The sequence below is a fragment of the Muntiacus reevesi genome, chromosome 16 (genome assembly GCF_963930625.1).
Source record: "Muntiacus reevesi chromosome 16, mMunRee1.1, whole genome shotgun sequence".
NCBI classification, from domain to species: domain Eukaryota; kingdom Metazoa; phylum Chordata; class Mammalia; order Artiodactyla; family Cervidae; genus Muntiacus; species Muntiacus reevesi.
Window position 1 is genome coordinate 27776529 of NC_089264.1, and position 23713 is coordinate 27800241.

The window sequence follows — 23713 nt, forward strand, 5'->3', positions numbered from 1 at the left end:
AGCCAGATCAGACCACAGGCTTCCTGCTCGTGTGTGTGTTTTCACATTGCCCCCTTGGGCTTAAAATTTGCCCGATGTATTATTTAGTATTAGTTTAGAAATGTAATAATCTTGGGAAGTGGTTTTCTTCTTCCTGGAAGGTCAGTTTGCCAATGTGTATTGAACTTTTAATCCATCCACTTTCCTTTTATCCAGCCTTTCCTTATTTTATCCACCCGTGCTTCTATTTCCCCTTCACCATTACAACAGGGATCCACAACCTAGCTACCCAGGCAGTTCTTTCCTGGGTAAAACCATAATAACAAAAATTCATTGCAGTTTGAGTCCTTACACACCGTTAGGAATATGGAAGACATGTCACAGGTTCCAGCATCACTTTAAGTGAGTATCTACAAATTCTCTTGGGCACTGTTTCTGGGAGTTTTTCCGGTATCACCTCACCACTCTTTACATACTCAACCTTGCCAGCCCCCAAGACGCACGAAAACAAATCTCTGCTGAAGGAGTTTTCCTTGAGCTTTCAGTTACTGATCCACTACAGAGAAGCCCAGAGCATGAGGCAGTCTGAGTGGCGTTGGCGTTGACGACCCCAAGACTGCGGCGAACTGGGGCACTGCAAAAGCTTCCTGCCTTCTTCCCCGGCGCGCAGGACTTCAGCTCTGCTCGAACCCGGCTTACTCAGTTTCGAGACCTGAAGTGGTACGCGAGTCCAGCCCGGGGAGCAGGGCTCCGGCGGCGGCCCCGGGCGTAGCTGGCAGCGGCAGGCTGGGCTCCACTGGACGCGGCCAAGTGTCCGGTGCGCGCCCGCTGCGCTGTCGGAGTCCAGGTCTGGCGCGCGGCGGGAGGCGGGCGCGCTCCCACTCTGCCGAGCCGCGGCTTTCCTCAGGTCCCTCTCTTCTCAGCTTCCGCAGATAAACCCACCGCCGCTCTCCACCTCCGGCTCTGGGCGCGCTGTTCCCTCACTCCTCGCTTACATAACGCGAGCGGGCGCGCTCCCGCCGCCTCTTACCCCTCAACCGACTTGGGCTGGGCCCGCCTCGCCTCCGCGGCCAGCGCCTCCGCGCCCCTGTGCGCCCCGAGCTAGGAGGTGACCCTCTCTGGCCACCCTGCAGCGGCGGCGGCGGCGGCAGCCGGGAAGTCTCTCCGCCCGCAGAACCTCGCGATTGGAGCCGCGAGCGCCTCACTGTGCGCAACTCCCTCCCTCCGCCGCCCCCTCCTCTCGCCGTTTCTTCGTCTCCCCCGCCCCCCGCGTGCCTGTGTGTGTTCGGCACCGGCGAGGGGACCCAGGGAGCAGTCCAGGCTCGGCGCGCGGCGGAGCTGCGGCTGCTCCTGCTGCCGAGGCGAGCGACGAGGTGGCCGCCTTGCGCCTCCGCGGACTTCCCAAGTGGGGGCAGAGCAGCCTCTCGCGAAGCCGCGGGTTTGGTAGGCGCTGGGAAAGAGGGACCTGCAAACTCCTCCTCGGCGTCTTCTCCCCACCCTCTTTTGGCCCCTGCCCTAGAAGAAAGTGGAGTGTGGCGCTCGGTGATCATTATTTCTTCAGACAGCTTCGCGGTGCAGCGGCTCGGCGGCAGCCCAGTGGGGCTCTCGGCTGTTGGCGCGCCTCTGTGTGTGGCTCCCCCCGGCACACCTCGGCCGACGATGAGGAAAGGTCTGCGGGCGACAGCGGCCCGCTGCGGACTGGGACTGGGATACGTGCTGCAGATGCTCGTGCTACCTGCCCTGGCCCTGCTCAGCGCCAGCGGCACCGGCTCGGCCGCCCAAGGTAAGGGGGTCCGCCGGCTCCGCGGCCGCCTCTCTCAGCTTCTCGGGCTTCCCTCCTTCTTTCTCTCCTCCTCCCCAGTTCTCCCGACTTCCTTACTTCGGCTCGTTTTCCTCAACTGGAAATCACTTTAAATCCTACTTTTCCAACTAGTCAGGAAGCTTTGGTCATGATTATTTTTAATCTGTCATCGGAGACGGGCACAGCGGGGCCGGGGACGCACGGAGTGTGGACACGCGTCGACCTCTGGGCATGTGGGAGCCTGGGGTGTCTCTTGCACTTTCTGCCCGGACACTCACACGTCGTCGTGCATTGCCCGCACCGAGGTCTGGAGGGACCCCGGGTGCGGGCGGCGGCGTGGCCTGCCGCGGATGCTGTCTGATGCGCAGAGGCTCCGCGCGCTGTGCCAAGTCTGGGTGTGCGGGATCTTCAGTGAGCCTCTGAACACGCCAGAGGCCGGGGGCTCTCAGCTAAGATAACGTGTCCCTTGCGCCGGGGACGCTCCGACTCCGGTGCCCGTCGGCGGCCGCCCTGGGCGGGAGGAGGTTCGCGGGGCACCGGGACGCCGTCCCAGCCCCCGGCGGGCCCGGGGTGTGCACGCCTCCCCGCTCTCGTACCCTCTCCGGGTCGCTCTCCTCGCCGCCGACGGAGAAACTTAAAACCTCTCAGCTCTGAGGAAACGCACTGGTCGTTCAAACTAAATCCGAAACTCCCCGGGGGTAACCCGGCCACTTTATAACTGACATTTTAATGCGTCTGCGCTTTAAAAAAATAAGTGGCCGGGGCCCTGGGCACACCCGGGATCTAGAGGAGCTCAGTCAGGAGTTAAGGGTGGGTAAGGGCGGAGGGGAGGCACAGAGGCTGACCGCCGTTTCCTTATTGCCCTGCGAGTTTGAGGTGATGGAGGCAAATCCCTGCCTCCCGAGCCCTTCCAAGCGGAGTGGAAGAGACCTAAAGGAGAAAGCCAAGACTCCGCGCTCCGGGGTCTCTCTAGGGTCATCTGACCCCCCTCCACCTCCTGGCCAAGCCGAGCGCCCCCGTGGGTCTTGCCGCCCAGTTTTGTGGTGGTTGCTGGCTCCGCGCTGGCAGCTCAGCTTTTCCCTGCGATGAGGGTGGGGGTGGAGGAAGCTTCCGCAGCGTTCGGAGGTAATCCAGGCATCCTATCATCTCGGTTACACTCTTTCCAAATTTGGAAAGCAGAGGAGGTGCGGCGAGAGCCTCAACTCCCCGGGAGATGCTCAGACACTCCGGAGGTTAGCGACAGCTTTCCCGCAGATCTGCAGAGGAGCTGGGGGCGAGGGCGTGGGAGGTGGAGGCGGGCGCCCAGCGCAGGCTGGCGTGGTCCGGGTGGGGCGGTAAGTGATTAGCTAGGCTTTGTGAATTAGCCGTAGCTACTTCGGAGAGTAAATTTTCCTGCTGCCTAGCTAAGTAGCCACACTCATAAATCCTTCCCTTCTAGCCAGATGCCGCCCATCCCCGAGGTTTTGCCCTGGTTTTCTTATTCATATTTCTAAAGCTCATCTGTCTGTTTTACAAAGGAATCCCCATTGAGAATCATAAACTTATTGTAGGTTTCTTGAAATTGGAAGTTCTCAGGACGGCTGCTGAGGGTACTTAGAGGGGGCGTTTGCAAGTTGAAGTGAGCAACCTGATGAATTGTTGTGGAATCAACCGCGTGACTCCCAGTGGAATTCGCCTGCTGTTATTGGGCGCACAAAGGCCTAAGCTATAGGGTGGGGGTGGAGGTGGGGACGGAAGGGGGACCAGGCAGTCAAAGAACTGTTTAGGGAAAGGACAAGTTAAAGTCCCCAAAGATGCCAAACGGGAGATAGAGGATCCCTGCCGAGAGCTTACTACAGCCAAATTAAAAAGACTGTATAGGAAAAAAGATCAATAAAGATAATCAAACAGAAGATTGTAAGTGGATTAATATTGAAAGAAGAGGGGAGAAGCGATTAAAAGAAAAGATGCCCAGGATAGACTGATCGTTTGCCTCTTACACATTTTTTCATTTCATAGACCAGGCAAGCCAAAGATTGAGGGTTGAACCAACTCTTCTGATCTTAAGTGGAACAATTAAATGTATTCTTTTGGGTTTGTGCATTTCACTGCTGTTTTTCTCCGTTTATTTTTTTCTTTCAGTTCTTGGTGGACAGACTGTTTGAATCTTGTCTTTGAGAGACACACTATTCCATCCCTTTAATCTTTGGTTTCCTCTGTATTCCAGGATACCAGGTCTTCCTGTTAGGTGTCAAAAATGTAGAAAGCACCAAACTCTACTTTCTGCTACCATCACTATCACTTTAATCCATACTCCCAGTCTGTTTTCTGTTGAACTACTATTAAATACTTTCTTTTCAGAATCACACTCCTATAATGGTTTGATAAGGAAGTCAGACCTTTCTTTCCTTCTAATTTCTTCTATTTTCTCTCCTCTCTCTTTGGACTAGATCACTAGGAAAATAAAAGATGCTGTTGCTTCCTCAAGGTATGATTTTCTTATGCTGAAGGCTTAAAGATGGGGATAGAGGATTTTTTATGAATGGAAGTATGTATGCAATTAAAATGAGAAAGTTAATATAAGCACTTTACAATGTGGATAAGGTTTTTTATTCTGTTGTTAGAAAGATACTAGAAAATTGGAAGTTTTAGGAAATGCCTGTCGTTAGAGACAGCCAAGAAAATAACAGATGTTTAAGATAAAAAGGCAGAATGGATATTATTTGTAAGTGTACTCATTTTGTAACTGTAGTTTGAAAAAAGACAGCAGTCATTTTAAACAGGTCCTTGGGAGAGTCTTTAGGCTTTAAGCAACAACTTTCTCCTTTCTGGTTAGGTTCTAATTGTTTCATTCAAGATTGCTGGGAACTCCTAGCTGTATAGGAGTTCCCACAGGGAATTTGTGGTGTTTCTCACTTTCAAGAATGAAAGATTTCACCAGGAAAAGGCTGTGTGTGTGTGTGTGTGTCCAGTTTGCCTCAAAATTAGTATCCTCTTGAAATGCATTTTATTCCTGGATTACACAGCATTGATATTCTGCTTATCTAGCACCAACTAGTGTTATGAGTGTTAACACCACCAAAGTCAGAACAGAAAATTACTGAAGACTCTAATTATATTAAGGTAATTCTCTATTATTGTAAGATAATTTGTAATGTTTTTAAAACAATATACTTCTTCCAACAAAAAAGTAAAAATTGCTTTCATGCCTTTATGCATATTGATGTGGTTACAAATAGAAAACCGGCATGGAAGACTGACTTTCATGACATGTATACTATATAGTTTTTCTGTTTGAGAAGCAGAGTAAATTCTTAAGTTCACATTTAGAATTTGTAGTTAGGAAACGTAAGCTAGTTTACCTTTGTTTAGAACAATAATTTCATGTCTTCTAGCTTAGGGGATACTTAAAAGGCTTCAGAGAACAGACTTTTCAAGTACTTGCAAAGACTGAGGAACCATTAAATTGTTAACATTTACTGACTTCCTGGCCTTCTGTGTTCTGGATCCTGGGGATTCTATGTTCAGCAAGACAGAGCCTAGAGCGTCTCCTGTTGTAGTCTGGTTGTCCCCATCAGAATGCATACTAGATCCTTGTTAAGCAGCCCCTTAAGGATATGGAAGAGGCATCCAGCTCTCCTAGGCAAACCCTTATGGCATATTTAGAATTACTGTTGAGACTTAAAAATAACTGTTCTCTAATGTATGCTAGGTTCTTCAGTTAGTGCAAATAGCCACAGTGCCCTAACTGCCTTTAGCACTTTTCTGATTTAGGTCATGGCTTTGCTGGAGCAGCAGAGGGAGTCACTCTCAGAAGAAACATTAAAACTACATGCAGCAGCCACTTCAAGATGATAATGGGGAAGCATGTGGGGATGGGGCTTGAGCCAGCATTCTTGCCTTGCTCTTTTAGCCTATGTCTTCTTTTTTAGTTTGACTTTTGCATTTGTGGCAGTTAGGAACAAACCTGTTCACGTTGCCTCAAATTAGGAATCTATGAGCTGCTTGCATAGTGTATGGTATTAGAAGTAAAGTTCTGAACAATTATTATGTCCCATACTGTGTACTATTTGTTAGGGAGCTGAGAAGACAGTTTCACTCTTTGAGGAACACAGAACCATAGAATTATGATTTGCATTCTGAAATATAACAGTGGGCATAGGTATGGTACTTTCTGGATTCAAGCATCCTATGTTAGTAGTAAACAGGAGAAGCTAGGGTTGCAGTGGGAGTGGTAGCAAGGGTTCCGTAATTTCTGCACAGAGGAAGTTAAGGGCAGGAGTTTGGTTGGAAGTGGTTTGGTCTTAAAGCTGTTTGCATTGCAACTGTCTTATTAGATCTTACTTAGGTTTAATATATCATTGGTCTGGCTTTGGGGAGGCACAGTTTAGAGGCTGTTAGTGGTGTGTGCCCATCCTGCCTGTTAGTTTACTGGTTACGACCACCTCATAATACTGCCGCCACCACCTCCTAGCTGTGTGGCTACTGGTGAGTTATTTAGCCTCTCTGTGCCTCAGTTTCCTTGGATGTAAAATGGGGATAAGGTAAACTGTAAGTCAGATGAGGGCTGTATGGATTAACACATCAAAAGTTGAGCAACAGTCTTCTTTGGTTTCTAACTCTGTAAAGCACAAAGAAATCTGGAAGTTAAAGAAATTAAAGGTCAATAATTTTGAACCCAGAGTAGGGTTTGCTGCAGACACTGCTTCCCCCAAAGTCACAAATGGAGTTGTCTGAAGAAATGCTCCAAAATGTCCCACTGCAGACTCCTGGGCATGACATGGTTCTTTGAACAGCCTGTGGGAAGCTGTCTCTTTTCATAGCCACATTTCTTCCTTTCCACACAATCTGGGAAATTAACCTAATACCAGTTCTAAAAATGCCATGTTAAGTCACAGCCTGTTGCGCCCTGGCTCCACACTTTGACTTTCTGTCTTTACAATGAATATTGAAAAATAACCTTGCATAAATCTATAAACACTTTTATTTAATAAATACTTTTATTTTAAAAATTACATGTAAGTTCCAGATTTTCATATAAGTGTTTTGAGAAAACCAGCCTGTTGAGCAAATGTGGATAGTTTTTCTTAAAAAAAAAAAAAAGGACACAAGTGTATATCTAAAAATAATGGAATACATGATAAAACAACACAAAAATACAGAAAAACAAGGGAAAGTAAATCACCAAGACTTTCGTACATTCAAGTTTTATTGGCAATAGAAAGATTCAGCATCATAATGTAGAACAACATGGGTAATCTAGATAATATGTATTTTGAAAGTGTCACACTTAATTACTTCTATTTGTTTAATGGTTAATGACGTTTTTTCATGTTTAGTGCTTTTTTTTTTTTTTTTTTTGCCCATGTCATGTGGATTGTGGGATTTCAGTTCTCCAACCAGCAATCAAACCTAAGGGCCCAGCAGTGAAAGCTCAAAGTCCTAACCACTAGATAGTCAGGGAATTCCCTCATGCTTGTAGTAAATGTTGTTTTCTGGCAAAATTTTAAGATAAAACTAGACATTTGTGGGAGTTTTATGTTATTTAGAGTTAAAACACATCTTTCTCTTACAGTATTTTCATTCCACTTTTACTTTTGGATTGCCTGGTCTGCAGTTAGAGAGTCCTAAATTTCTCACTCTTTTTCTCTTTTAACCTAACTCCTATGTATGGGCTCATCTTTGACGGCAGATTGTTTATGGATTTGTAGAAGAGAGCTCCATGAATATGAGACCTTGGGTATTGTTCCAGTATCACTTAGTTCAAGGATGTTTAAACTGAAATAGAAACTATGAGAAACTCAACTCTATTCTTTATGTGATATTTTTTAAGTATAGTAAATTTGCTTTGAGCAATATTTTAAAAACTACTGTTTCTTTTTTTCTAGTTTTTAAAAAGAAATTCAATGATTGAATAATTTTTAGTTTCTCTTATTTTAAATATTTACGACCTCCAAATTTGTTGAGATTTTAATAACAAAAATTGTATAATAATAATTTAATGAGCTAACAAGCTCAAAAATAGTAAAATTTTTTATGTTCTCTACCTGTTTAGAACTCTTAGAAGAATTCCTGCCTTTTCATGAAAAACCTAATACATATACTATGTAGTAAATACTTGGACTCTTTATAAACAAAATGTTAAAAATATTATTATAATTTTACAATTAAAATGAGTTCAAGGTTAAAGTTGTAATGTGGTTTCTCATTTTGAGAGTTCCTGCCCCCCAAAAGTTGCTCCCTTAGGATTATATAATGAGGTTTTGAAAACCACAGAAGAATGTCCCCAGATTTGACACTTAAAACGTATCTAGTTATTCACACATAGTGTTAAAGTTACTGTGACATTAATTAAATTGAAGTTATAATTTGAAAAGTGAGCTGAAGCTTTCAAAGTGCCAAATATGCTGGTATTTGTCCTTATGTCAGTATACCTTTTTATTAGCAGTGGGTAGTGATTCAAACATGCTTTAAGTAGTGAAAGTATAAGCTTAACATCTGAAAACTCCAGTGTTTGGGGAATACCCTCTTCTAATTAAATAAGCATGTCTCATCCCAGTGTGGTAGTGGAATGAGAGAGAGGAGACAGGTGAGACTTCATTTTATTGATGTGCTTCTTAGAGTTCTTACTTAAAATATGAGGGCTCCAAATAATCATCTGTTAACAGATGATATTGATTAATCAAATTTCATTTCAGAGTTACCAGTCTTATTTATTTTAAAATGTTGTGAGGATAAGGGTTTTATCTTCATTAATCATTGTCATTTGGATCCTGTGGCTAGATTCATTTCTTGGCAATTATGAGAGCCATAAAAATGCCTCATGTAGATGAACATGTATTATCTGTTCTTCTAAGAATGTGAAACAACAGAAACTCCCATAGCACATTAAACAAGTTTATTGATGAATGCTAACATTTTCCACTTTTAGTCAATGTCTTAATTGATTATTTAATCATGGACTGACTGAACTCAAATGTCTTTTTTCCTCTGTTCAGAATAAAAATCTTATATATGAACATTCATTTCCAGTAAAAACACATTAATGCTTGCCCACTAAAATACATCTGTAGCCCAGTTATAAAGGTAAACATGTTCTTGAGTGGAAATGCAGGTGTTTTCAAAATTCATGAAAATTAGTGTGCATAGTAATACAAAATATGAAAGAGCAATGTAGAAGTAAAATAGACCATTTGTGCAGAAAAAATAACCATTTTAAGATAATGCATAATGTACATTCTCTTAGACAATAGAAGTTTAGTGCACTATGATAGGCATGTGGTATAATAATATCCACTTATAAATTACAGGCATAGTGAAATACATCCAGGTATCAGGCAAAAGTGAAGGGGAACAGTTTGGGACTATTCTAGTCTCTGTGAATTTGCAAGTTTGTTTTTTGCACTCAAATTGAGTATTTTATATGATTCCATTATCTTTTTGGAATTTCAAAACCTTAAAAAAAATCTTTCAAAATCTGAATCAGAGACTACTCTTAAACAAATGGTGTTCTCTGATGTTTTCGGGAACTAAAAGCGACAGTCAGTGAAGAAAGCATTGTTGTTGTTTTATTATATGTGATTATCACAAACCTGTGTTATCTCTGATCCAAACCAAATAGCCAGATTACTACCACAATAAAAACTTCGATTGGAAAGGCATAGTAAATGATGGCAATTTCACTTTGAGTGTGATGTCTGTGTGAAATATGTTGACATTTGAATTCAGCTTTTGCTAAGGGAAAACGATTCATTTTATCTTCCATTGAATAAAGAGTTTGATAAATATACACATTGCAGCCACCCAATGGAAGCAAGCAAGTTTGGCAAGCAAAAATCTTGGAGTCATTCTAGAGAAAACAGTAATTACCTTACCTGTCATTTTCTTTAGCAACTTTCCTTCTTTCTTCTGTATCTCCATAAGATCATGAGAGAGCATAAACTTTTAAATGTGTTAGGGATCAAATTCAAGTATTGAAAGAGCCTAAGACATTTTCCTCCCAGCCTGTTACAACCATCACCCACAGAGCATGCAGCTTGGTGGAAAACAGAAGCCTGTTTCAGAAACTGCTCTCAGAAGCTGAGGAAAAACAGGCATGCTCAAATGATTTATTGTTTGTGCTATCCGGAATAGAGACCTAAGATCAGTATTTCATTATAATAATATTCAATGGCATTCTGACTTGAAACCTTTATATAAATAGAGTCTTGATACACACCTGTTTCAATGAACATAGCAAAAGAGTTTATAAAGTATTTAAAAGATGTATTTTTTTATATATCACATTTGGATTTTACTTAGACCTGTTTGAGCAGGATGTACTTGTTTGAGAAATCTAGACTTAAATCAAAGTGATATACTGATACATGGAATCCTTTAAAGTTCTCTATAAAATGCATTTATATTTCCTTAGCTACTCTGTTAAATAGTGTCATTAATAATACCAACCTTGTATGCTAAATCTCACCAGTACATCAGAAATTAAATATCATTCTTAGGATTTATAGGAGTTATTAGGGACAATTGTCCCAGAAAAGAATTTGCTTGAATGAAGTTTTATCTTTAATATAAATAACAGTACATTTATAGAAAATGTTACCAATATCTTTCTCTTATGTATTAATCAAAATATATATTTATTTTTGCTTATGTTTACATATAAACAAAAATTAACTACATATATGTTTAACTATATGTGTGTGTGTGTGTGTATATATATTTACAAGGCATAGCAGAGAAAGTTAGAGTTTACTTACTATAACCTGATGAAAAAATGTAGAAGAAGGATGACTAGAGAAAATTTTAACAGTAGATTTGTTTTCCAAGTAGGGATGGGGTTAATCAGTTTATTAACTTTATTAGAAACAGTGATCATGTGAGAGATACACATGTCATTTTTTATAGAGTGAAATATCTATGGAATTACTTCCCAGGAGGGCATTTCCTGGAAGACTCTTAGTGGAATGAAGAGTTATCTATGAGCACACACACACACACACACACACACACTTATGTTTGCACAAATTGTGTGTGTAACTCTTTGCTTTAGGAGAATTCATTGTCAAACAGTCTTGGCAATATCCCCCCAAAGCAAACAAAACCTATCAAATAAATGAAAACAAACTTCCTGAAAAGAAATTATAAGGTAGTCATTGAATAGGGAATCAGGTTTCATCCCTGGTTTCTAACTGAAAAATTATATACTTTTCTGCAAAAAGTGCCTAGCTGTCGACCAGTAGTTAAGTTGTCTACAGAAGTGCACAGTTGAGCTGCCTCTGCTTCATTTGTGCAGTAGTTATCTGATAGAGGAAGTTTTCTCCTGTCCTGCAAGTGACAGAAACTGGGGGATCTCCACGTGCACTGGCTAGTTTTAAACATGTGGAGAAGAAATACCATATTTTCCTACACATGCGTGTATGCGTGCTAAGTCACTTCAGTCGTGTCCAACTCTTTGCGACCCTATGCACTGTAGCCTGCAGGCTCCTCTGCCCATGGGATTCTCCAGGCAAGAATACTGGAGTGGGTTGCCATGACCTCCTCCAGGGAATCTTCCCCCCCCAGGAATCAAACTGTTCCTTGCATCTCCTGCATTGGCAGGTAGGTCTTTACCACTAGCGCCACCTGGTAAGCCCATTGTCCTACACAGTAGACTATAATTTTTTGACCGAAAGAGAAGGCCGAGTCTCCTCTGTGCATGAGTGAAATGTTTCATGCACACGTGGGACCCCTCTTCAACAGAGACAGTTTGCCTGGTACCTTGCCTGAGGTGACCTCTTATGATTGGGCAGATTGAAGGCAGTCAGTTGTGTTGTTTTTCAACTGGTGATATGTTTCAACTTTTTAATGAAATGGAATTATGTTTCCAGGTGGAATGTTTAATTTTCTTGGACTCCATCAGATGCCATACAGGTGTTTTTATTTCCAGATTTCTCCATTATATCCATCGATACCTTTATTTAAATGAACAAAAATAAAATTAGTTGAGGGGGAAAGAGTTGTTACTACTGAAAGAATATAAAAATTCCACGTAGAGGGATAATATGATTTCCTGCTTGTTTTTAATATTATATTAAATGCAGGTTAATATATATTTACATGACACATCAATATGTAAATATATGTTAATTATTGCCATATGTTTCCACATCACTTGGCATTTCTGAACTAGGATTTTAAAACATGCAAATAAATTCTAGCACACAGGGAATTGTTTCCTGTGTTCTCTATCTTATATATCATATGTTCATGGATGACATACTGTTTTCATAAGAAAAATATGTAATATTCTGTTAAGAACAGCAAAGTAATAATAATAATGTCCCACAAAGTTCTGCGATTGCAAGTCTAAATGCTAATGAGAGGTTGCCTGTTTAATGCTGAATTGCAAGGTTAAAAAGAGGGTCTTAAAGATAACAGCAGATTCCACAGTCCTTGAGTTTGTTTTGTATTCAATGACAGTCACTAAATTAGGGAAAGGAATGTTCAAACAACACACTTGAGGAAAAGTGATTTTTATAGAAAGGAGCCATTTCTGCTAATAGCCAGTAACTGCACGTAACCCTGCTGACATTAAAAGTCCATTAGCTAAGCTCAGTTTAAATAGCAGCTGATGCAGTGTCAGCTAAATGTACACTGGAATTTTTTCATATAATGCAGTAATAGCAGTTCTGTAATTTTTTTCTAAAACTACATACATTAAGTAAAACAAATGTCATCTGATAGTAGTGGCAGGGCTGCTAATAAGCAGGCAGAGATTTGTGATGAAACAAAAGTAACAGTCTATATAACAAGAAGATAATAAATGGTAGTGATGGTTTTAAAAGGAAGTCTTTGAGAAAAATCATATGGAGAAGCTTAAGCTGACATCCAGAAAGAGTTGTTTCCATAGAAGCACGTATTAATGTGCACTACTTTGAGATATTCATTTAAAGTGGAGTGATTTTTTTACCATTAGCCTCAGTGTTTAGTATTTCAGTGTATTTTGAAACAACAGGAAGCCCCCTCCTTAGACACCGCTGTATGTATAAATAGCAAGGGATTTGGGGGAGAGGGTAAAAGGAGATTGAAAAAAGAACACAAGTGAAAAAAAAGATGTAACTTCATATGTGTTAATATCTTTAAGGAGATTACTATGGTAATATTTTTAAGCAATCTGATTTATTAACGCTGCCTACAATGAAATCAAAGGTTGAAGTATTTATATTATCTCCCCTCTCCTGTTTTTCCATCTTTTGAATATTTTCCAATCTCCATTTTAATCATCTGAAAGACAGGAAGTTTTACTGGAAATTTTTAATAGAATCCAAAGATTTTTAACAAGTTCTCTTAAAGAATTCTCTAGGACAGTATTCTTAACTGTGAGGCCATTGTGGAGACAGTGAGGGTCACTTTGTAATCTAATGGGTGAGTTGGGAACAGGGTGGTAATTAATCAGTGGCTGTCTTGCTCACACCACTATGAAGTATTACGAGAACCTTCATGCTGACCACCCCTCCCCATTATCAGACCATTAGTAAAACCCCGTACAGGCAACAATAGGGAGGCCTGCCTAAGCTTATGACCCTAATCACTTGGGTATAAGCTTTGTGCATACTTTCAGAGTGGTCACTAGAATTCTCATCACATTTTCGAGTACTCAGAATTATTTATCTTTGTAATCTAAGAATTTATTTATGTCTAACTTGAGATATCTTACACACACACAACCTGAGATATTACATCTTTTGTTTATTTTTGTTTTAAAGTTAACTCAGTTTTCTTTATATGATTACAAAATACCTCACATAACTGTGTGGCTTGAAAGGGGGAAAAAGAAAGGAAAAGAGAGAAAAAGAAGAAAGGTCTACTATTTAACCATAATGGGGTGACAGAGATCTCCCTTTTATGTTCACAGCTTTTCATACAAGCATTTCGTAATAAAATCAAGAAGTTCTCTTTGGTGCTGGTAACTGTTTTAATTCAGTTCAGGCCACTGTAAAGACTGATTTTGAATGAATTGGAAGCTTCTATGGATAGAGTTTATGCAATTAAACTCCTAACCAAAATCCCACTTACTAACATATTGCATGAGGGACTTGATGAATAATCTCGTCTTTAGTATGTAACTCAAACATTAATAACAGATGGAAATATGCCTAAGTTAAACCAGTAGGCTTTGATTTTTAATTCTATAGTGACTTTAGGTTTTTTGGACTAAAGCATCTGTTAAAAGTGACTATTTTCTGTATGTTTTTTCTTTTCTGTTGCATAAATCTGTCGCAAGATGAAGAGAGAATGCCAGAGTATTTGGCCACATGATAAATTTGTACACATCTATGAGCTAGTATTATGAAATTGAATTATGTTGAAAATTGTAAGATGATGCTCAACTGAATGAAATAGGACAATTATTACGTTAGAGTTTGGAACAGTTTTTAGAAAAAAAATTACCCTGCAATGTTAATATACTGTTGCTTTCTTGGAAATTTTACAGTGTGCTTTTTTTTGGGGGGGGGGGGATGAAGAATTACATTTTAAAAAATTTTGAATGAACATAATGTATAATATGGCTTAGTGTTAAGTTGAATTTTTTCATTTATACTTGGAAAACTTTTCTTAAAATAGTATTTAATAATGTCTATTGTTTAGTGTAATTATCATGACTGTGTTTAGAATAATGAATGGTATAGATCACTGCTTTTTTGCTTTTTAATATTTCTTTTGACACTTAAGGAATTAAAACATATTAGATATATGCATGTATGTGTGGGTCTGATAATTTCCTGGTATAAGAAATTAATCAAAACTCATTGAAAAAAAATAATGTTTACAATCAAGAGTATTCTTGGCATCTATGCTAGGGAAATATTAAATACTTATGCAGCCTTTATATAAATAAGTCTCTTAGTAAAAGTGAATAAACTGAGCTTAGTTCTAAGCCTGAATATTGCATACGAATTTAAAATATCTTCGCTTCATCCCACATTTGTAAGAAGAATGTCAGAGTCAGAATAGTATTCACATCACAGAATTATGAAGATTAACAGGGTTGTAAAAAGGGAAGAATTGAGGACACAGTGCCTGGCACATGATACATGCTTAATGCACATTAGAGATTGTTGCTGTTGTATCTTCATTACGTACGTCTTGGCACTAGTTTGAAAGTCATTGAATATATCACAGGAATGAAAAGACTGCACTCAAATGGGGGTGCTACCAGGTGGAAAAATATTATTTAAACCAACAAAAGCATGTTGTCAAAGATGAAATTCTTAAAAAGAATTTGGTAGATTTAAAAATCACATTTTAAAATATCCTGTTAAGTTGTCAGATTTTAATGTACATTAAAACTCTTTGGAAACTCAACACATATGTGTTTGGGTTTTATGAACATGTTTTAGATGATTTTTTTTTTCCTATGCTAGAATCTGAATGTAGAATATATTCCACTAATACTAGTATCTATTAAATGTTAATGAAATAATCAGTTTATATTTTTCTCTACTATACATTAGCTATACTTGTAAAGACAAGTGTAAGTAAAAAGACTGGAAAGAACAATTAGAAAGTTCTTTAGTTTTTGCTAACATTTAAATTCTTTCTGGCTCAGTGGTAAAGAATCCACATGCGATGCAGGAGACTGGGTTTGATCCCTGGGTCGGGCAGATTCCCTTGAGAAGGAAATGCAACCCACTCCAGTGTTCTTACCTGGAAAATCCCATTGACAGAAGAGCCTGGCAGGCTACAGTTGATGGAGTCACAAAGGAATTGGACATGAGTTAGCAACTAAACAACACACTTCTTTCTAGAAGAATAGAAACAGCCTTCTTCACTTATATCAGAAATTTACTGATATAAAGCAAAGCATTTACTGATCCTAGGGTAGAAGCAAAATTTATTAAACTTAAGTTTCCAAGCAAAGCCAAAGTTCTTATATGTGTGAGGGGCATGTTATAATATAGGCAAAAAGGGAAATTAAGATACACAAACTGTTATGTATTTTATAATTGACTTGCATTTAATAAAGTATTTTTTCCTAATGGATTAGTTCATGAACAAACTGTAGCTGAACTCTCAAGTTTCTCAGACATATATGTTAATTATGATATATATGAAAAGTTTTCTAGTGTACATTTATAAAATGGAAGTACTGTTGCTTAAGTTATAACTTTATTTTGAAAAAAATGGACATAAAAGATGCTTTTAGATATAAATAACATTCAATACTATATTTTTTAGTTCACTCTAACATTAAATAATCTCTTCAGTCTTTAGTTTACTGTGACATTAAATAATCTTGTTTGTTCTTTTTTAAAATGCCCTTTAAAATGTGTTATTGTAAAATTAAAAGAAAGCATAAAAAGTCTTTTCCTCAAAATGTGTCAACTTGACAGGAAGACTATAACCCAAAGCATTTATGACCAAAAATAATGCAATTATGGATATTTAGCAAACAATGTAATAGATGCATTGACTAAATAAACAAAAATAACTCCACCTCTAAAATGATACTCACACAGGAAACACTTTGTAAAGCCCACTGAACATTGATTCTGTTGCCATTTTCTTTGTCTAAAAAAACAGTTTAACACACTTAGTTTTTACTCCAACCCTGGCAACCACAGCCCCCTCACTTCCCCAAGTCCAGCATTGTAGGAAACATCCTACTTTTAAAAGAGAAAATTAATAAGAAGTCTAGAATCAACAGTGTGGTTTAGTTCCTACATAATTATGAAAACTTGTCTTTATAGCATCTTATTCCATTTAAAAAAACCAACAGAAGCAACCTAGAATGTTTTAATGATTGATTAAACTGCTCATGTGGGGTTTTCTACTGTATATAACATTTGGTTTGCAGTAGTTTTCTTTGAAGATTTCCAGGGGGAAAACCACAACCATTAAAAAGATGAGACTGTATTTATAGCCCCTCCTTCTAGGGTATACCTGTATTTTTGTTTGTTTACTTTTTAAATAAAGACAGGCTTCTCAGGACTTTAATTTTCTGAACATTAAATGCTCTTAGGCAGTTCTAGTGTGTTATTGCTTAGGTCTTGTTGTTTTTTAAAATTGATATGAACAATATTTATTTTGTGCCAGAATGCATTTTTATTTGTTATTATTTTATTCAGGAAGGAGGGGGGGCAATTTAGAAAGCCAAGTTGTTGAAGCAAACAAAAAATTAATTTATTTGAGTCTCATATGTTACTTGTTTGCAAGCAATTACATTCAATCCTTTAATGATGTTAAATTATGAAAGATGACATTTATTACTTAAAAAATATTTTGAATATGTCTGTTTCTCCCAACTGGATCACTAAAGAAGTTTTTTCTTGCTTCCTGTCCTGCCTCACTCTCCTCAATTCTCCACACGAAAGCTAGGCAAATCCTACAAACATCATCAGTAAAGCTCTTTTTCCTAAAACCCTTTGATGGCTTTCCACTGCTTCTAGGATCAGACCCAAACTTAACACGATTGGCATAGATATTTGTTCTTAAACCTCTAATTCCATTCCTGGTATTCCTCAGTGGTTATGGTTTCCTCTGAGCATGCACCTTTCCCAAACCTGGCCCGGGTGTTCCAGTGCAGCCCTAGAAGGCGACATCCTTCAGCTATTCTTAACAAGCTGGCAGTGAGTGAGCATGGCAGCTTATACTCTTCCCTTTGCTGTGAACGGCTGTTCGCTCCTCAGGTTTCATCCCTTTCTTCTAGCTGACTTCTGTTCTGTTTTGATGTCTTAGTTTAGATCTTCATTTCTCCACAGAGCTGCCTTTTACACCCAACTTGCCTTTTCTCTGTGTCCCCAGCTAGCGTGTCAGCAGGAAGAGGGCAGGAAGCATGTTCACCATGGTTTCTCTAGCACGTAGCAGGAGCTGCAATATAGATCTTTTGAATGATGTTGGATAAATGCATGACACATCTTAGAGGGGCTTTTGCTGAGTACCCACTGTGGTGGAGTTAACAAGAGCTCTCCTGATTCCCTTTCACTGACCTGGGGAGCTCCTGTAGACAGTGAGCTGAATGTCAAGTTGAAGGTAGAAAGGACAGGCTCAGGAGTGAAGATTCACCGTCTCTTAGATTCTGCCTAAAGGGCTTATCTTTACTTATCTTACTTATCCTTACTTCAGAAATCCATTCCTGACTTCAGATAGTCCACCCTTTAATTTGGGGCTATTAAGTAATGAAGAACTTGGATTCTCAATAGTCAAAGGAAATAAACCTCAGACAATTGATGGGTAAGCAATGTGAGTACAACTAGACTCTTGGCCAGTTTGGTCAATTTGCCTAAACATAGAATGGGGAGTTAAAGAGACCTACAAATTGAGCCGGCACCCTATCAACCCTCAGAGAACGTGATTATTCAGTTATAGAATTCTACCATATGGAATATTATTAAAATAGATTTTCTACTGGGTGATGAAATTGTTTTATATTAGGTCAATTGCTCTATAGAGTATTTCTTTTTATTTCTCTCTACTACAAAGTAAATAAGGCTCTTGCAGGGTATGCGTCTTAGTCTGTTCAGGCTACTATAACAAAATAACACAAACTGGATGACTTATGAACATTAAAAATTTGTCTGTCACAGTTCTGGAGGCTGAGAGTCCAAGACCAAGACACCAGCATGGTCATGTGAGTAAGGATCCACTTTCTGATTCCCAGACAGCGATCTTCTGTCTGTGTCCTCACCTGGCAGCATAGCAAAGGATCTTTGCTGGTCTCCTTTATAAGAACACTAACCCCATTCATGAAGGCTCCACCCTCACAACCTAAGTATCACCCAAAGGCCTCACCTCCTAATACTATCATTTTTGGGAGTTGGGACTCAAAGTATGAATTTGTGTAAGATACAAACATTCAACTTGATGGTATGATCCTGTGAGTATGAGGTGGGAGGGTGAGGAAAGGGGGCAGAGTAGTCCAGAGTCAAGAAAAATAAATCTGTTTGGGAGTGCATATTCAGCCAGTTATCTTCCTGTAATTGACTACTGTTTGAAAGTTCTTTAGCTAGGATCACAGTCCATTTTCTTTGGGCAGGATATTTTGTTTTTTAGACTAGGAAATCATATAGTGAAATGTATCATTATAAAGCATTATTGAACCAGATATTCTCATAGGCACGTTTAAGGTGACCAAAATATGTTATGGATTATGCTACACTGCCAGCAAAGAGGAAATCATAACAAGTAACTACTTCTTTTTTGTTAAGACTTCAGTAAACACAGACCCAACTTGCCCTGAGTAATTACCACAGAGAGCTATGCAGTGGTCTTTAACTGGTAGTTGTTTGTAATCAAGCAGCCTGAATCTTGCCTTGACATAAAGCAGAGGAAGTGGTTAGGAGACAGACCTGTAATTATCAGCAGCAGGTGCCCATAATGGAATGCCAGAGAGATGTTTAGAGAGGCAAATATTACTTTAGGAAAGCTTTCAGGACTGTCAATTTAGACCAAACGATGTCTAAATAAAAACTGGCTTGAGAGCAATATTAAAAGAATGTGTCTTTGGAAACAAAAGAAAGTATAATAATTTCTTTTTATGCAAATTAACCTCTTCTTCCATATGCCTAAGTATTATCAAGATATGAAGTCTGAAAGATTGGACTCCATGTTCAGAAAAGGAGTAATTTAACAACTTTAGACACTTTTGGTTATTAAAAGGTTATGGTTTAAACAAAAGCTCTGCTCTTTATTTTAATAAGTATCACATGAATAAATCAAATGAAAAATTAGCTTTTCAAAAATGAATTTCATGGCTTCAAATGACACTGAATCATAGATTCCATAATCATACATGACCAAAATTTTTCTTTTAATTTTATAAGTTAATCTTCTCAATTGTAACTTCAATTTGAAGAATAAAAACAAAAGAAACTCTGTATTAAATGAGAATCAAACCTTTAATATAGGAGCCCCTGGTGGCTCAGATGGTAAAGAGTCTGCCCGCAGTACAGGTTCAATCCCTGGGTCGGGAAGATCCCCTGGAGAAGGAAATGGCAACCCATTCCAGTATTCTTGCCTGGAGAATCCCATGGATGGAGGAGCCTGGCAGGCTACAGTCTATGGGGTCACAAAGAGTCAGACACGACTCAGCGACTTCACTAAACCTTTAATATACATTTTACTAGTTTACTATATATTAATTTATTAGACATTTGTCGATTGTACAGAATTTCACCTTTCAGTGATAGCATTTTTCAATGTTTACCCTTTTCTAAAAGAAATAAAATATTATCATCGTTTCTGAGTGGTACTTAGAAGGAATAATTATCCATATGATCAACTATATACAATAAAAACTTTTAATCAAGCTATAAAAGAAATATTAAATGTAGATTTGTAATGCCAGTTCCTCTTTAAGAAGTGCACTTAGCTAAGTTGTTTTGATAGTGTCCTATTATTTCAATATTTTTCTTTCATCTTAAACTATAAAGACTGTGGTTTATATTAACTTACAGGAAATTCTATTAATACTGTATGAGGCATTGACAGACTAAAGAAAACCAACAAAACATAACTGCCTGGGTAGTTTTTTATGTTTTTAAATGGGGAATTTTCTTTTCCTTTTTTCTTTCTTTTTCACGTAAACATACACTTTGGTTGTCTTTATGTTGGAGTGAATGAACCACGTGGACTTGAACACCTTCTAAAGGACTGAGGAGTCGTGATATATCTATAAAGACCTCATTCATTCTCAGATGTGCTTAGCTTGTATTTTCGGGAATATTTGTTTTCCTGCCTAATGCTAGCCATATATTTATCACTGTGAAAACAAGTGGAGAAATCAGTCATGTATTTATCACTATGAAAATAAGTGGAGAAGTCAGTCATCCACTACTCTTGCCAAAAATGCCTTTAGCTCCCACAGTAGTTGTATGTCAAGATCTTGCCCTACTTAAAAGGAAGACATAAGATTTATTCTGGAAATTTACCAGGACAGACTAGCCCTCAAAATGTGAAAGAAAAGACCTCTGTAGCTAAATTAAAATAAACTTAAGTCACACTTGACACATTATGCTTAAGATAGCTCCATCTAAAAATATATATGTAGGTTGTAGAGGGTCTTAGTCCTTTGTTCAAAGTGGACCCCAAATATGGGAGTTTCAAGAATTACCTAAAAACGGATTGATAAAATCAAGGAGAATAATAGTTTTATGATTTGAAATTTATCTGCATATTTTGACTTATTTGGAGTTCTTTTCCTTCAGATTGTGGAGTAAAGTAAACCAAGCTAGACACAGGGCTCATAGTTTACATAGGGATAATGAGGCATCCACATATTATACTTCCCTGCATTCTCACTAAAGACATTTAGAGTTGACATGGAGGAGAAAGATGTGGTTAGAACTGGTGAGATGTAGAATATCTTTCTATTTTAACATGTAGTATATTCTCTCAAGTGATAGTCTCATTTAACCTTTTTTTTAAACAGAGTAAAAACTTCTAGTACAGCTGAGATCAATTTAATTTAGGAAGTATTAATTGCAGTATTCCATAGAGATAAATGAGATAGAATAGAATAAAATGTGGTACCCGTCTTTAAGAAACTTAAAAATCTTGTTTGGAAGATAAAATAATTGCAAGCAAAACATACAAAACTACAAGGGGGCAAATTGACAGCATAAATAAAACTAATTTGAAGGAGATAAAAGGAGAGAGAAACATGATTTGGTACTAGGACTTTCTACTGGGATACACTCTTAGCCAATTTTGAGAAAGGAATAAGGCAACATGTCTCATTCCCTTTTGTAAGTACTGCTTCCACTTAACTTGGCAGCCACTGGAAATGTTTTGTAATAGTTGTAAGGTTGTGTTTTCTCTTCTTCTCTTCTCATTTTCTTCCCCTTTCAATTCTGAGAGCAATTCTTCTCTCAGGCTTTCTTCTATTAACACACTTGTTTGCCTTGAAGTGAGAAGTTGCAGAGACCTGGTTTCTGATTTCTGGAGTCCTGAGTTGCTCTTGCCTTTGCTGTCTCAGGTCTGTTACATTTTTCTTCAGTGTAAATTGAGCCTCCAATCCAAATTTAGCTATTTTATTACATACTCTGTAGCTAAGGTACTTTAGGCCAGACATTACTGCATCTCCCAGCAACAGAGTTTGAGTTTGTCAAGTTGTGCAGATTTGTTGTCTCTTTTTAAATACAGTTTTACATGTTTTAAAACTTGTTTGGATATTGAGTAATGGTCTCCTTGGTGCTCCGATGTTTATAAAATGATGTCAGTACTTAAAGGTAGAGGATTGCTATAGTAGATACTTGTCCTTCTCTATAAAGGATATACAGAAGGGAGGAAGACCATTTGCGTGAATCTCAAGGGTGAGCAAATGGATGAAGTTAAGCATATGCAACCTATAGAACTACTTCAAAGTCAATTGTAGCACTTTCTATACTTAACTAAAATTCTTCAGGTAAATTTAAATTGAAAGGGCCAGAGGGATCTATGTGAACAGTTATGAAATTTAGCCTTAACATTTTAAATGTAAGAATGGTTTGCTTAACATCTTCCACAAATGTTTGGAAATATAGGTAGATGGATGGTTAGATAGATAAATTGATAGATATTAATCTTAAATTAGGTAGTATAATAACTTTTAGAACTCTGATAGTGTTCTTACTCTTTAGATCTCCATTTTTACTTTTCTTTTTTCTTTTTCTTTCTTTTTTTTTTTTTTTTGTCATTTGGAGAAACTAAGAATGTTGCTAGGGTAAACAGTATATGGGATGCCAATGAATATTTCTGAAGCTCTGGTATTTTCCAGTTTTAGAATTTTGAAAATGAAAATGTGGGAAGAATGTAGGAGAAGAGTGTAAAGTGATTTTTCAGTTTGGTGTTGCAGTCATGCATGAGGTAGGGCTTTATTAAGTTTCTGAAATAACTGCATTAAAAATACATATAAAGAAGTTTTGTTTTAGACTAATAGGAAAAGCACCTCATATCCTTTCAAATGAAGGTCTCATAATTCTTAATGAATGATATTTTTCTCATCTGACCCACTAATTATAAGACTGTGAAACAGACAATTCATTTTTCCTAAAACATATGTCAATAACAATCATAAAACCAATTACAAATGCTTTACTATGTTAAGTGATGTATATATAAATATATACTGATAGCTCTATAGAATACCAACTTCAGTACTATAAAGAAAGATAAGAAAGTACTATAAAGAAAGAGGATAAGAGCTACTCCAATATTTCAAAAAATCGTAGGGTTGCAGAGCTCTCCAAAGAGGAAGTTGGAGTTTTTCACTACTTTAACAATATTTACTCAATTTGGTAACACTGATCAGAGGCCCTAATTTGTAGTATATTTCTGTGATTGAAAGTGAGTTAATCTATTATTTTTCAATAAACATAATTTATTAAGTGAGTAGAAAACAATGTCAAAATAAGGGGGAATATGAAGAGTCATAAGTAGTGTAAAATTTGCAAAATTTTGTTTTTAATGTGTGTTTTTATCCTTAGTTGTTAAAATATTTGGAATTGAAATTGACCTCCTTACTTGAGTTCAGTCAGTTTTGTCATAAAAATTTATTTGAACTTATTTGTAGAGTTTTTATACTGAATTTTAAATATTGTTATCTGATTTGAAACGTTATCCTAAAAAACTATGATACCAGGTGTGCATTAAAGACATGTTTTGGTTCCTATTATTGTTTTCTTCAGTGCTACAAATTCTTTGAATGAAACTACAATTGAATTCTCAGCTACTTTTATTCGTAAGGGAATTAATGCAAATAATTTTTTCTTTAGGATTTTTATTGTTAGTCTGTAATGTTGATAGTATATAACTATATGTAAGATCATTTTCCAATCCAGATGATTAATTTCAGAGACCCCAACACATGACACAATTGACTTGTGAGAATATTGTTTAAACTTTGGAAAATGAGAGGCCCATTTAGGGTCCATATTCAACTTTTTAAAAAACTTGACTTAATTATACAATTTTTGGAATATAGTTATTTTGTGGAGA

At 38.1% G+C, this 23713-nt stretch overlaps 1 protein-coding gene across 1 annotated transcript in view; it reads left to right on the top strand.

The window, feature by feature from the left end:
• Nucleotides 1–1292: 1292 nt before the first annotated feature.
• Nucleotides 1293–23713, top strand: part of UNC5C (unc-5 netrin receptor C) — a 399848-nt gene continuing 377427 nt past the window's right edge. The window contains exon 1 of the mRNA XM_065907323.1: nt 1293–1762. Within this exon, the coding sequence (XP_065763395.1) occupies nt 1639–1762 (124 nt within the window). The 5' untranslated portion in view covers nt 1293–1638. The remainder of the gene's footprint in view (nt 1763–23713) is intronic.